Below are 15269 nucleotides of genomic sequence, written 5' to 3' on the forward strand. Positions count from 1 at the left end.
TGAGGTTTGGCGTAAATTTAGTATGCCTAGATAAATGGTTTGTTGATCAGTGCAAGCGTCTATAGCTGAATGACAAAGGTTCTATAGAACTGAATTTCATTTTGAAACGACATGTATCAACTTAATCAGAAGTGTTAATGTCCAGTCCATACATGACTTGTGAGTGGTTGATCCCTTTCCAGAATTATTGAATTGGAGAAAGTATTTGTAATATGAGTTTGAACCTTATAATGTTTGAATCTGAGCCTTGTAATATTTCAATTTGAACCTTATAATTTTTGTGACATTTGTGATAGAATCATTGCAATGGCATTGTGTTCTTTTCTTTGAATGTCCTGCTACAATTTGTGTATTTGGAGTCCGATCACGTCCGTTGTGATGCCTTCTCTTTGCTTGCGCTGGAGCTCCAACACCCATTCTCACTAATAGGTGATCGGCTGTGATGGCAATCCGACCACATTTGGAAATTCTTGTCATTGTTATGCTCATACTCTACGAAAGCACCGAAGGGCTTTTCTTGTTCATCGACTACATTGTGTCTTGTAGATCCTTAGTCGTACTCTCCTCAAATTCTGGTTGTTAGCCACTGTATGTTAAGTACCTTTTAAAAGCACTTAGGCCTAAGCACCACCTAGCCAACTTTCTTTTTTTCTTTTTTTATGGGGGAGCTTTCTTATCCTTGGGAGCAACTTTTACTTACACCTAAGTATTTGTAACTTACACTTCCTGCTTAATTAAACTCCTATACCTAACTAGACTCATGAAAAATTAACTACTTCAGATGCTATGATGGTTGTCTTTTCCTTTATCTAAAAATGATAATCAATCACGGAGCATGTTTGCCCCGTCGTATGGACCATGCGACATTACAAACGTAGGTGGTCAAGCATTTGGTAGTGTAAACAGTCTTGCAATGTCGCACTTCTCGAGCAATCGGCGGTGCAAACATAGTGTGAGCGTAATCATTTGCATAGAATTCGGGGAAACATGCATGTTGTTCATAGATTATTCTTTGCTCCTCTGTACAACACGGGAAAGTGGCCCGCGGGAGCTAGTCGGCCAGGATCCTAATTGGTAAGGATTCGGCTGGCAAAGCCCAGGTAAACTCTTCGTGTGGTGCATGAGCATGCAGGACGCTGCCATGAACGTGCATAGACAAAGACGACCAACCAAGCCCCTCGCTGACCCGCATGTTAGTCCTCGTTTGCTGGGTTGCTCTTGCCAAAGAAGGACATGGGAAACGATAATCGTTGTTGTCTGACATTGTTAAATAAACAGGGTAGATACAGACGCATTACAAACATAATTGCTTCTAGACGATTCGCAAGGAACATCGTTCAAATAGTCATTTAACTTTCATTTTATATTTCAAATGGTTCTCTTAGCTTCCGGGTTGCAGTTGGTTTCTGCGCCAATTGGCGTAACGGGTCATCTAGTACTGTTAGAGGCGGTGCACTCGCCCACTCTGGCAAGCCTATTCGTGGGATCCGATCTTACAAATGGGAGATCGACAAGGAGGAGACGACTCTAGGGATGCGCTTCTCCAACTCTACTTTCGTTGCACGGCATTGTGCATCTAATGGTAATGATCTGTGATCCATCTCCGATGGCATGTTCCTATTTGATCCGCGAGTAGGAAAATTTTATATTGCATCCGATACATCTAGCGTAGCCAAACAAAAACGACTATTGACGGGGGAAAACATTGCAACCGGAGAAATCAAAACCTGTAACCGGCGATGTGGAAACCTACTATTGGTGAAATCAAGTTGGAGCCTACGATGAGAAGCTACTCCCGATGGACGAAAATGCTACGACCGACGAATTCAAAAGTTGGAACATGCGAAACCAAAAGGCTTGCGTGGCGGGGCTGGAATTGGTGAGGCACGATGATGCGATGACGACGCCCATGATGCGCAGACGCTGCGGCCGGTGAGGCGTAGTGCTGGGACCAGACGTATCGTTTGCTACAATCGGCTGGAGTGGCGCTACCGTGTCAAACTGTGGTGCCATGGGCTATCACAGAGAACGATAGTGCCTGAGATGGCTGCAACCGGCAATTATAGAAGCTAGGACCGTTGGACTATTTTACTGCAACCAATGAACTGATTTTGCTACAATGGCGATGGACAAAGTAACGACCAGGAGACGGCGGTAGTGCGAGTGACGTGCACCCGTGCGACGAGCGCTGACGGTGGGAGGCACACCCCGGTGCTGCAACCAACCATGGGGCAACGAGGTGCAACCGCTGCCAGCCGATGCTACGAGGCGGCGATGTCAGGGCAGCGACTCGTCCACAACAAGAGATGCAAATGAAGGCGGCGATGGGAGGGATACAAACATCTATGGGGTGTGCTTCGGTGGAGGCTGCAAGCACCGTCCATGACGAGGCCTCGCGCGTCCATGACAGGGAGGAGGGTCGGCATCTCTCTCTTTCTCTCTCTCTCTCTGCGAAAACGCCATCGTTCTCCCTCCCGTGCGCGCTGGTGTGATTTGGGGGAAAAATGACGCAAGGGAAACAAAAGTAGAGGTCTGATCCAACCGTTGATAGACAAACAACCTACACTCGGGATGCGATCGGACATGAGTGTGGCGTCAATCGTCAAGTGCCTAGCGTTGTCCTAAAAAAAAAAATGCGTACATCTCTTGCAAAATTCAAATCAAGCCCACACACAAATTTCAGACCTGCCCCCAAAATGGTCTAATCCCGATTATGACGGCCTGAATTTCTCCCCCAAAGAATCACTCCTACTCCAGCACGGTGCACTATTATATTCTAAAAAAAAAGAGCACGGTGCATTATTAGGCAAGTAACCAAAACACTGAAATCTCTCCTACTCCCACTGTTTTTCATTTCGTTCGTTGGGACCTACCGCCGCCTCCCCTCCTCCTCCTCCTCCTCCTCCTGCTGTGATTTTCTTCTTGGCACCACACTGGCAAGCGTCCAGACTCCCGACAGGAACCTAAACTGAGAAGAATGGGGTGAGAACATGGAGGTTGAAAGGAGGCAGCTTCGGTGGGGAATCTCGGCATCCTCTCCTCAGAGAGTCGACCCACTCCACCTCGTATGTTTTTCTTCTCTGCGGCAAGATTGGATCTTCGATTCTTTCTCTCCCGTCCTGCGATCATTACCCTGTAGTTGTTTTCTTTATTGTGTGGTACGCTTCGAGGATCCATCTTCCTTGCTGCCTTTGGATGCTCGGCGACTCGTCGTTGCCGCGGAATTTTTGGTGTTGACGGGTAGTTGGTTGGTGGTTTCTCTTTCTTGCCTGCTGGTGTTAAGAACAGTATAATTGGCAATCCTCGCCGCTGTGTATCATGTGATTTATTTATGTATTCCGTCCGTCCCTTTTATTTGTTCGATTGTCTGTTTCGTGCGAGATCTGCTTGCAGAGGTTGCTGCTGTAGCATCGCGGTTCTTTTTCCGTGCGAATTTTTTCTCCTGGCTTGATTTTGGTTTTGGAGTTCCTTTTTCGTTCCCACTTCAATTCTTGGTGAGATTTCTTTCTGACTCTACTGACTCTTCTGTTTTTCTTGTTTACAAAAAGAGAAAATAAGGTCGTTGGCTAGTCTAATTGCGTGATTATGCAGAATTCTCTCTCCCCCAATCAATTACCTAACACGTTTTGTCTTCTTCTTTCTTCCAGTTTTAGCGTGGTGAGAACTATTCATTTATCTTTGTGTTCTTCCAGTCAATCGCAGACCTCACACCTGTAAGTACTAATACATCGCATGGGCCATGGAGAGCTGTACAATTATGTTGCTCATTTCTGTATGCAGCATGCTTAGTTTATTTTACCTGTGCCGTTTCTCTCCAATTGTCCAGGTAAAAACAGCTAAACATTTCACCGGAAGTTCCTCAATCCTTTCCAGATGCATCAGATAATTCTTTGCTGCCCCATCCAGAATAGTGGGGAAACTGTGGCATTTTCATAATTTGGAGTAATATATTGCATTCTACCGAGGAAGTGAGGTATTACTTACTGGTTCAGAGTGGCATCTTGCTTCTCGCATCAATGGCGGTTGTGTCTGCTCATGACTCAAGGCAGTACTCATGGTTGTGGGTTAGCCATATCAGCCCCAAGAACTCCAAATGGCTCCAAGAAAATCTCAGCGGTGAGCCTTTTGCTCTGTTTAACTACCAAATGAAGTTATCATCGGTATTCTTTGGATATTTGCTGATCAAATTTAGCAAGACGACGTTACTAGGTTCTCTCAGTTACACATTACATTTTCAATGCTCGTGGTTGGTGTGTACACAAGCCACCCGTAGTCCTTTAGTTGATCTGAGTATTTAAAATAAAATCATCAGGTGTTTCTAGCTGCCATGAGGCACATGATGTCTCTTCTAGCGTTTTAATTTCTCTCAGAGTTTTGATTGATGAACCTGATATGATCTTCTATGATAGTGTGACCTGTGTCATCTTCATATTTTCCTCAAAGTAATTGGATGCTAGGCTTTGAACTATTGATTGCATATACGCCCATCGGTTCTGCTTTAATATGAAATGTTCCTTTTTCCTAAAAGACTACTACTTCGTAGTATATGTGAAATGTTTTCTGGAGAAGTTTAAGCTCCTTCTCATCTTAGCCAGTTTAAGCTCCTTCTCATCTGGAAATGTTTCATGTGGTATTCTTCATAGGTATCCCAATTCCCATTTTGCTGTTTCTTGGTGGGAGTTGAACTGAATTTTTCATAGTTCCAAACCTAATGTTCTGTTCGGTAGTCATATAGCAAAGTCATTGTTGGTTTATATCTCTCTACGCTTTGAATAATTGAAAAATTGTACGAGAACATTTTATTGCAGTGATTGAATTAGGCCCCTGTTTTTATTTATATACTATGGTTCATGACCAAAACTAATCTCATATTGTGCAACAGATATGGACACGAAGGTTAAAGCCATGATCAAGCTTATCAATGAAGATGCTGATTCTTTTGCAAGGAGAGCGGAGATGTACTACAAGAAACGCCCAGAGTTGATGAAACAAGTGGAGGAGTTTTATCGAGCATACCGTGCATTAGCAGAAAGGTATGATCAAGCCACCGGGGCACTTAGACAGGCTCACAGAACAATTTCTGAAGTATTCCCAAATCAGATGCCATCAATGGATGAGTCACCATCTTCTGCTGGCCAAGAAGTGGAACCACATACTCCAGAGATGCCTACATTCTCCCGTCCAACATATGAATCAGATGATCATAACTCCAAGAGGAATAGTTCACACTCTCAGGAAACCAGTGCATTGTCAAACCGAAAAAGTCTGAAGCAGTCCAATGATTTGTCACTCGGTGGTGAAAATGCCCCTCGTGCTGTTTTTGATGGAAAAGCACGGAAAGGCCTAAATTTTGAAAGCCCAGAAGTTAAAGGGAAAGAGGATAGCAGCAATGGAATATTAAATATGCAAGAAGAGATTTCGAGGCTATTAGCTGAGAACCAGAATCTGAAACTACAGATGTTGTTGGAATCAGAGCGGGCAAAGAAAGCTGAAACTGAGATCCAAAATCAGAAGGATACCTCTTCTCAGTTGAATTCTGTGAAAGATACATCTATTCTGCAGTATGACCAGTCCATTGAGCGTTTATCTGCTTTGGAGTCTGAGCTCTCTAAGGCACAGGGTGACCTCAAGAAGCTAACTGATGAAATGGCTTTGGAAGTTCAAAAGCTAAATAGTGCTGAATCACACAATAGTATGATACAGTCTGAGCTTGAGGCTTTGGATCAAAAGGTGAAGTTACAGCAACAAGAGCTTGATCAAAAGCTTAAGGAATTGGAAAATCTCCACTCAAGCTTTCAGGAGGAACATGAAAAGCGCATGCATGCTGAAAGTGCTCTTCTTTCCAAGGGAAAGGAGGGTGCTCAATCTAAGGAAGAAGTTCAAAGGTTGACTATAGAGATCAAGATGGCAAACGAACATATAGATGAGCTCATGCAGAGCAAGATGCACCTGGAGAGCGCTGTTTGTGAGATGAAGATGGAAGTCGGGAGCCTTACTGAACAAAATCACTCTTCCGAACTGCTTATACAACAACTCCGTGGTGAGATAAATTCACTGACGGATTCAAGGAGTGAACTTCGAAATGAAATCCAGAGCATTAGGGGCACCATGTCACAGCTAAGCGCTGAGAAGGATGGAGCTCTACTTCAACACCAGCAGTCTGTGGAAAGGGTTTCTGTTCTGGAATCTCAGCTAATGAATACACAGTCAGAGCTGGAGGTTAACGAAAATAAGGTGCATATCCTGATGAAAGATGTGGAACGGAAGAGAGAGGAAATTCACAGTATTCACGGCCAGCTACAAAATGAAAGCGATAGGCGAACACAAACTGAAGCAGCTCTTCTCATGTCAGAGAGTCTGCATTCCAAGTTGGAGGAAGAAGTGAGAAGGCTGACACAAGATCTTGACACGACAATAAAAAAGCTAAGTGAGTTGGAAAATGAAAAGTTAAATCTGGAGAATACATCAACAGAATTGAAGAAAACCATTTTAGGTCTGAACTCTGAGATGGATGCATCACTACTTCAACAGCATCAGTCTCTGGAGAAAGTATCTGATTTGGAGTCACAACTCTCGGAGACAAAGTTGAAACTGGAGAAGTCTGAACAGAAAATGCAGTTACTGGAGCTAGAAATCGGACAGATGAGTGAAAGCGTCAATAGTCTGGAGTTGGCTTTGAAAGACGAAGCTGGGAAGAGGGTGCAAGCTGAAACGTCTCTCAGGTCAATGGAGAATATGTATTCTCAGTCTCAGGAAGAAGTGAGTAGGCTGCATCGAGAGATTGAGATGCTGAATGGCAAATCGAATGAGTTGGAGAACTTGTCATCTGAACTCAAGAGCACCATCTTACTTCTGAACACCGAAAAAGATGCAACCCTTCTTAAGAACCAGGAGTCCTCAATGAGAGTATCCGATCTGGAATCTGAACTCTCACAACTGCAAGCTGAACTCCAAACGAGCCTAGATGGTGAAAGCAAGAAGCGTATTGAATGTGAAGCAGCTCTCCTCTTAGTGACGGATCTTCACTCTAAATCTCAGGATGAAGTGAACAAGTTGGCCATGCACATTGAGGAGCTGACCGGGAAATTAAGTGAGGTGGAGAATATTAAGATGGATCTTGAGAACATTGTAAACAAGCATACGAAAGATATCCATATCCTCCGTGAACAGAATCTTTCTGCTGAGCTTATAATAAAAGACCTGCATTGTGAATTGGGTGCATTAAAGGAGTTGAATGTGAGACTTGAGGCTGAAGTGGGTTCACATATAGGTGAAAAGGAGGCTATTCGGAGAGACTTTGTTCGTCAAAGAGAGGAGAAGGAAAATCTTGATGGGATACACCATGCTCTGGCTTATGAGATGAATGCTCTAAAAGACAGCGCAGCAGCAAACCAGTTGTTGATAGAGGAATTGCAGATTACAAACTTAAAACTGAAGGAGGTGTATGCAAAGAATTTGATTGAAAAGGCGCTTCTCTCAGAAAAGCTTCAAGAGATGGAGAAACTATCTGAAGAATATTCTGTGTTGGAGAACTCAGTTTCGGATGCAAATGCTGAAATTGAAGGACTGAGGGAGAAGATAGAAGTGTTGGAGTCTTCAGAAAGCTCTTTGAACGATGAGATTTCCACTTGTGTTTTTGAAAAGGATGCTCTTCTATCAGAGCTAGACACCCTTGGTAAAAGTTTCGCTGTTATTTCAGAGAAGAATTCCGCATTAGAGATGTCATTATGTGGTCTGAAAGCTGAGTTTGAAGACATGAGAATAAAATTGAAAGATTCTGAAAAAACATGCCAGGCTCAGCTTGCAGATAACTCAGCTCTTTCTGCAGAAAAAAACAACTTGTTCTCTCAGGTAATTTTTTTAACCAACACTACAAATTCAACTTTTTGTTTTATTTTGTAGTGGAAATTGATATTGATGAATATCCATGGTAGTCTTGATAAGATGTTCTTATTAATATTCTTTTTATTGAAATTAGTTCTTGTTCGTAACTACAGAGAGTGCCTTTTTCATTTCAGCTACAGAACATTACAGTGGTCGCAAAAGCCCTGGAAAGTAAGCGTTCTGATCTTCAAGACAAGCACACATCTTTGTCAAGAGAGAAGGATCTTGTATATGATCAAGTAAGGAAACTGAAGGGTCTGTTGAGAACAATTAATAAAGAGTGTGAAAATGCTGTGAAGTCACATGAAATGCATGCAAACAGCCTAGAGAAGCAGATTTCTTCTCTCCATGAAAAAATCCATGATATGGACGAGAGGCTTCAGGAGGAAGAGCAAAAAAGCATGGGAGCTTCTATTAGTGTGGTGGCCTTGGAGAGTAGTTTGGTTTATGCGAAAGACGAGAATGTGGCTCTTTTAAACAAATGTCAAAAGTATGCGTTTGAAAATCATGCTGCGAAGATTTTAATATCACAGCTGGAGGATAAAGCTAGATACCATGAATCGGAGAGGAAAACATTGCTAAAGCTTAGTGGGAGACTAAGAGAAGGGATTTCACACCACATGAAGGTCCTTAACATCGACAGGGATTTAGGACCTGCTGAGATAGCCCAGGACGAAATTTTGCTACAGTATGTTTCAGATGAAACCTCTAGTATTCTGAAACATAAAGAGGAAATTGAAGATGATAATACTCTCATGTACACTGAGCTCTCAGTCCTCTCAACTGTCATGTTGCAACTAGGAACGGAGTTCAGAGATCTGCACTTGCAGAAGTGTGCCCTTGAGGAAGACGTAGAGAGAGAAGCAACAGAATTGATTTCTTTGCAAATTAAAAATTGCCAACTTTTGGAATCTAATGACCAGCTTAGGCAAGAGCTACAAAATAACAGTGAAAGGGATCAGCTGCAGAAGATTGAAGCATTAGTTTTACACGAGAAGCTATCTTGTTTGGCAGAGTCCCACGAGGCTTCGCAAGATAAAATTACTGACATGGCTGAGAAAAACGAGTCTTTGTCTAAGGAACACCAGTCTTTGATTGAGAAATACAATGCCTTGGAGGACGAGAACGGTACTGCTCTTAGAGAATGCATGATGCTTGAGCACCTGTCTTTGTTCTTGAGAGGCCATAATAATGAGGTAGCATCTGCATTGGTATCTCTTACCGATGAGATGGCGTTGCTGAGTTTAGTTAAGGGTGAGCTTGATAATGAAGTCAAAGTGCTGAGTGCAAGAGTTATATTGTTTGAATCAGAAAACAATTACCTCAAGAAATATTTAGTCTACTTGACAGAAGTTCTCATGACTCGGCTTATCCTCTTAGAGTTTGACTTGAACACGGGGAAAAGTATCTCCCAGGAATTGGCTGTTGAACTTGAGAGTTGCATGGCGCAGTTGATGCAGAAGGATGATGAGCTACTGGAAGCAGAAGAGAATGTTCAGCTCATGCAAGCAAAGAACCGGGAATTATGTGGAGTTGTTGGGGTGCTTCAGGTTGCCATTGAAGGTGCTAAAGTGGTGAAAGGAGAACTTGAGAAGAAAATCGTGATCCTGACCGAGGAGGGCACTACCAAGGATGGTGAAATTTTACTACTTCGCCAAGAAAATGAAACTCTTGAAATGGATGCTGGGATTCTAAAAAGGAAGGAGCAGAGTTTGATTTCTGCACATGAGCTCATGTCGGAAGAGGTTGAGGAACATGAAAGAGAATCTCTCCTGCTGATAGGTGACACAGTAGCCTCTTCTGTGAGTGTCGCAGCCTACAAAGAAATGGCACTACAGTTTATGATGGAAGCCAAGGCTATTGAAATTAGTGCAATCGTGCAAAAAGAAATAATATTAAATAAAATCTCCATGCGAGATGCCCATATTGAGGCTCTGCAGAAAAATGTAATCGAGATGCAGGAAGAAAATGCAGAACTGAATGCCGAACTGAGCATGCAGCTAGCACTCATCGGATCTTTGTCTAATCATATCAGTTTGCTGGAGGAAGATGCTCTTTCTCTGTCAAAACCCTACAGCACAGAATGCAAAGAGGTAATATTCATTCATCCTTGATTATTAGGCTAGTAGGCATTGGCTCCCAATGTTATTTTCATGTCATTCCTGCACCGCTATAACACTAATCGGTCGTTAATCCTTGATGTGTAAGCATCGTGTACTACTATGGTGGCATGTCATCTTATTCCTGCACTAGTATAGTAGTCATCATTGAGTAAGCATTCTAAAAACAAAATCACAGTTAAAGATGAAGCAGATCCATATTTTATCTTCATTACTGCACATCCTCGTGTCATCTTATTTTGTAGCTGGATATTTGTACTAATTTCATGCACAATACATGTGTCACTTTGTCACGGTAGGAAACCTGTATGCAAGAGGACAAGATTGGCCCAAAGTCTCATCGGTTTGCCAGTGGAACTCTGGAGTTAAAGCAGTTAATGTCAAGAATAGAAGCACTTGGGGTGGTTATATCGAATTCCAAGTGCCGTCGAGATGAGGAGTCGACCAATTCCACTGCAAAGATGATGGCAGTAAACATGGAAATCCAAGAGCTTAAAACAAAAGGCGGCTCAGAAATATATTCTGAGAAGGAGAAGCAAAAAGACGGTGAGGGCTCCAAAGGGAAGCAAGTCCAGATGATGAAGGATATTGAACTTGACGAAATATCAACCTACTATCCAGCATACGGGACAGAAGCTTCATCGTACCCAGTTGGAGTTGGCAATGGTGCGAACGCGGAGGTGGACGATGAGATGCTTCAGCTATGGGAGGCTGCAGAGAGGACGTGCAAGAAGCAAACAGCCAAGTCGTCGTCATGCGAGCACGAGCACGAGCACGACATAGAGGCGGTTGAGGAGGTGAAGAGCGAATACCCTTCGTCGGAGCTATTAAGGGGAAGAGACCTGGGAATCATCAACAAGCTCGAGATGTTGTCTTCAGCAGAGCCTGACGAGTTATGGGGCAAGAATGTGGTGGAGAGGCTCGCTTCTGATGGCCAGAGACTGGCGAGCATCCAAGAGAGCATCGAGGAGCTGAAGCGGAAGATGGGTGGCCCGGCCAAGGGGCACTCGGAATACGAGAGCGTGAGCACTCAGCTGCGCGAGACGGAGGGGCTGGTGTTGGAGCAGATGAACCTCAACAGCAAGTTGGCCAAGAAGGCTGAGAATTACCCTGCGCTGTCGGATAGCATGAAGGCGGAGCGGGAAGGTGGTTTTCCAAGCAAGAGGAAGATGTTGGAGCAGGTGCGGAAAGGGTCGGACAACGTGGCGAGGCTGGAGCTGGAGCTTCAGAAGATACAGTACGTGCTGCTGAAGCTGGAAGAAGAGCACGAGTACACAAGGCTCAAGGTGTCGGACAAGCGCACCCGGGTGCTCCTCAAGGATTATCTCTACGGGAGGAAGGACCACCGTGGAAAGAAGAAGAGGTCGCCCTTCTGCGGCTGTGTGCGCTCTAAATCCAGGAGTGAGCCATGACCATTTTTTGTTGCCGTGGCGGCAAGAAAATAAGAAAACCTTTCTTATCTTGTAAAAAGAGAAAACCATACTTGTAGTAGGCGCGTGTCCCTTTGTAATTGAGCTAGCATGTTAGTATTGAGAATAAGCTTGTGTATCTATTTTTTTTTTCATCTGTCCGTGTGAGTAAAATGTGTTAATTTTCTTCGGCATCAATTGGATAGATGGATCAGGCATTTTATTTACCTTACGTACTATGCATCATCTGGGTGACAAAGTGCATCAGATTTTGCACGCTAAATGCTGTCACCCCCACCGAAACCAAGAGCGCAAAGAGGCTGTGTGCTGCTCTCCCCCTCCTAGCGCCGGCAGCCGCTCTCGCACCGGCTACAGCTGCCACCGGGGATCTTGCCTACGCGACGGAAGCGCTTCACGCTTAGTTCGGCCGGTGGCCCATACGACATATGTCTATCAGGGCTCGGGCGGCGGACACTTCTCTACCCTGCCTTGTTCCGCTTGACCCTGTCGTCATCCTGGAAGGGCTTTCTCAGGGCCGAGCCGGCAAAATCGAAGGCCCTGTGCAAAACTCCAAAATGGGCCCTATCTTGCTTAAAAAACACTACATAAAACTATATAGTAATATAAAGATGACAATATCTTACATGCCAATCGGAAATATCAAGAATCATACTTATTCATGGTTGTATAGTCTTCACTTAAAGAACATTATATTTCTGAGACCGAGTTAAATCCTCTATTTATTTTTTTCTTCAAACACTTTTGATAACAGATTCATGTTCTCTAAATGAAGACATGACTTGCCACTTGGATCTGCAATACTAAAAGCCTTTAGTATGACTAAGTAGCGGGCGAAAAGCATTATTGTAAGGGATCACAGATTATTGATGCGAAGATGCTTAAAAATTCAGAGATCTAAAGATGCCTTGCACTTTCCTTGCCTTCTGAATTCAGATGAATCAGGTCCTCCCTGCGGGCTGTTGTTCCCCCGGTCCTGCCCTCCTGTGTCGTATCTCCTAAAAAGAATCTACCACGTTGGATTGGAACTGAAGTATTGAACATCTCGACCGTGGGTTCAGCACCAAGGAAAGAGGACTGGACAGAGGAGTCAGGAGCCCTAACCTGCCGCGTCGAGCGATGGCCGACAACGCCCGACAAAGAGACGAAGAGACGAAGGAACGCCTTGTCGCTTCGCTCGTCTCGATCGAATCGAGCGATGGATGAGGTGTTACCACCGATGGCCCGATCGGGGGCTTCTTCTCGCGCGGCAGACGCATGGAATAGAGGCCCATATGGATGACTGAAGTCTGAAGAGGCCCATCTATACAGAGGAGGAGTACTACTACTGCGTAAAAAATTTGGGACCCTTGAAAACAGGGGGCCCTGTGCGGCCGCACAGGTCGCACCCCCCCCCTTGGGCTCGGGCCCGCTTTCTTATAATCGCGGGTGTTTGCGGGGCTGACGGTTCATCGAAACGACATGTCCAGGTTTTGGGTTTGCCTCCACACGCCCACACCGGGACCGGACTGCTCTTCATCGAGGAGCCATCTCCAGCGGCTCGGCCTCATGAAGGCAGCGCAGGCTGAATATATATATTGCTCAAAAGCAGATAAAGTCGAGAGTCATCTCTTAGACTTTGGTTGATCTTCCTTGACATGCGGTTGAGGCCTTGCGGTGCACCCTTTGTCGGGGCCGCTCCGGTCCGGCGGCCATGGACCTGCGTTCTCCAGTGTCCATAGCCTGCTAGCGTCCTCTACCAGCGTGGTTCCGTGTAACGCCCCATATGTAACCTGCCATATTTGTATTTCAACTCTTGCCATTTTCGGCACTAAGTTGTGATTTCCCTCGTGGTTGGGTTTTGTCTTCGTGTTGCTTTTGTCCATGTCATGCATCTCATATCATGTCATCATGTGCATCGCATTTGCATACGTGTTTGTTTCATGCATCCGAGCATTTTCCCTGTTGTCTGTTTTGCATTCCGGCGCTCCTATGTCCTCCGGCGTCCCCTTTTGCCTTTTTTGTGTGCGGGTGTTAAATGTTCTCGGATTGTACCGAGACTTGCCAAGCGGCCTTGGTTCACTACCGGTAGACCGCCTGTCAAGTTTCGTACCATTTGGACTTCGTTTGATACTCCAACGGTTAATCGAGGAATCGTAAAGGCCTCGTGTGTGTTGCAGCCCAACATCTCTCCAAAATGGCCCCAAACCCACCTAAACCCCCCTCCATCATCTCGGTCATTCGATCACGATCGCGTGGCTGAAAACCACACCTCATTTGGACACTCCAAACTCCCTCTACCTATAAATATGTGCAACCCTCTCCAAAAAATTCGGATGAAACCCTAGCTTCCTCTCCCATTCACGCCACCGGACGTGTCCGGGCACCGCCGGACAAAAATCCCGCCGCCCGCCGCCGCCACGTGTTAGCTCCGGGTTCGCTCGCCGCCGCGCCCACTTCATCGGCCCGCAGGGCCCGCGGGAGGCCTTCCCCACCCGAAGCGTCGCAGCCGCCCCGCACGGGACCCCGCCGCCCAGCTAGCCTCCTCCGTCGCCCGAGCCTCGCCGCGCCGCCGCGCCGGCCGGCCGCCGCCTCGCCGCCCCGCCATCGCCGCTCACCGCCACCGGGCGCCCGCCGTCGCGCCTCGTCGCCCGCACCGCGCCCCGGCGACCGGATCTGCGCCGCCCATGTCCTTCTCTTCAAGCTTCGGCCTCCTCCATTCAACTCCGGCCACCGTCCTGCCTTCGTCACCGGCGAGGTCCCGACGAACCTCGGGAGCGTGCCCTGATCCAGATCTGCTACAGTGAACCCCTAGGGGTTGACCTCGTTTTCCCCCCAAGTCCCTAACATTTTTAGCTATCTTCATCATGTCATATCTCAACATCCGTAACTCCATTTTGGGCGTGTAGCATATCAAATTGTTCGTCCGGATGTGCAGTTCATTTCATTCCATTGCACCATGTTTATTTGAGTTCATCTTGATGCCCTAAATGCTGTTACAAGAGTGCTATGTATTGTTAGTTTCAGATTCTTAACAGATTATGGACATTTGTCACTTTTGCCATGTTTAATGTGTGCCTCCTATGAACTTGAGCCCTACATGTGTTTTGGGCTATGCCATGCCATCTTTACAGGGGTGTATGCCATGTATTTTTGTGATCATTGTGGTGACTAGCACAAGCATGCAAAGTAGCTCTCGTCATGTTGCTGATTTCAGGGACTTAGAATTCTTCTAAGTCATTTCCCTGATGATATTTTTATGCCATGTATTCATGTTGCTACAGAGTGATCCATGCCTCTTTTGAGCATGTTCAATAAGGATGATTTTGAGATATTGTTATGGTATATCCATCCATATCTTTGTTTGCAATTATGGAGCACCCTAGCATGACTCAATCTTGCTCTACTTTTGCTATAAAATGTTCCTGGCAGATTGTTTATGTGTTAATCAATTTTGCCGAGGTTGTTGTAGTTGATCCATGCATGCTATGAGAGTGTTCTTGCCATGGTTAGCTTTTCGATCATGTCTTCTTGCTGGGTGTATTCTTAGTTTCTCATGCAATGACTTGTGGTGAGTGCATCGAGCTCGTAAACATGCCTACGTAACTCTGTTTATGCCATGTCCAGTTTTTCTGCTAAGTCTGAATCTGTTAACGAAACTTACTATGTTTACATGGATGCCATTGTATTTTATGATCCCTTTTGGCTTATGGTCAGTAAGGGACTTTTGTTATATGCTTTGAGTAGTTTCATGCCATGCTTTGCTTTGCCATGATATGTTCCTGTAGCATGTTGTTATCTTGCTCTAAACATTGCTTCCTGATGTTAAATCCTGACATGCTATTTTCACCAAGTCTGT

The 15269-nt window shown here is 45.2% G+C and overlaps 1 protein-coding gene across 3 annotated transcripts; it reads left to right on the forward strand.

The window, feature by feature from the left end:
- The first annotated feature begins 2826 nt into the window (after positions 1–2826).
- Positions 2827–11611, forward strand: LOC125553608 (protein NETWORKED 1D-like). 3 transcript variants are annotated; one of them, XM_048717384.1, is made up of 7 exons: positions 2827–3065; positions 3648–3713; positions 3827–4116; positions 4883–7615; positions 7700–7851; positions 8019–9977; positions 10304–11611. In XM_048717384.1, the coding sequence occupies exons 3-7, from the start codon at positions 4017–4019 to the stop codon at positions 11414–11416; spliced, it is 6057 nt and encodes a 2018-aa protein (XP_048573341.1). In that variant the 5' UTR covers positions 2827–3065; positions 3648–3713; positions 3827–4016; the 3' UTR covers positions 11417–11611. The 3 variants fall into 3 exon arrangements, with proteins under 3 accessions (XP_048573341.1, XP_048573328.1, XP_048573334.1); XM_048717371.1 differs by having other exon boundaries at positions 4883–7851; XM_048717377.1 differs by lacking the exon at positions 2827–3065 and adding an exon at positions 3102–3494 and having other exon boundaries at positions 4883–7851.
- The last annotated feature ends 3658 nt before the right edge of the window (positions 11612–15269 follow it).

This window comes from Triticum urartu, chromosome 1 (genome assembly GCF_003073215.2).
Source record: "Triticum urartu cultivar G1812 chromosome 1, Tu2.1, whole genome shotgun sequence".
NCBI classification, from domain to species: Eukaryota; Viridiplantae; Streptophyta; class Magnoliopsida; order Poales; family Poaceae; genus Triticum; species Triticum urartu.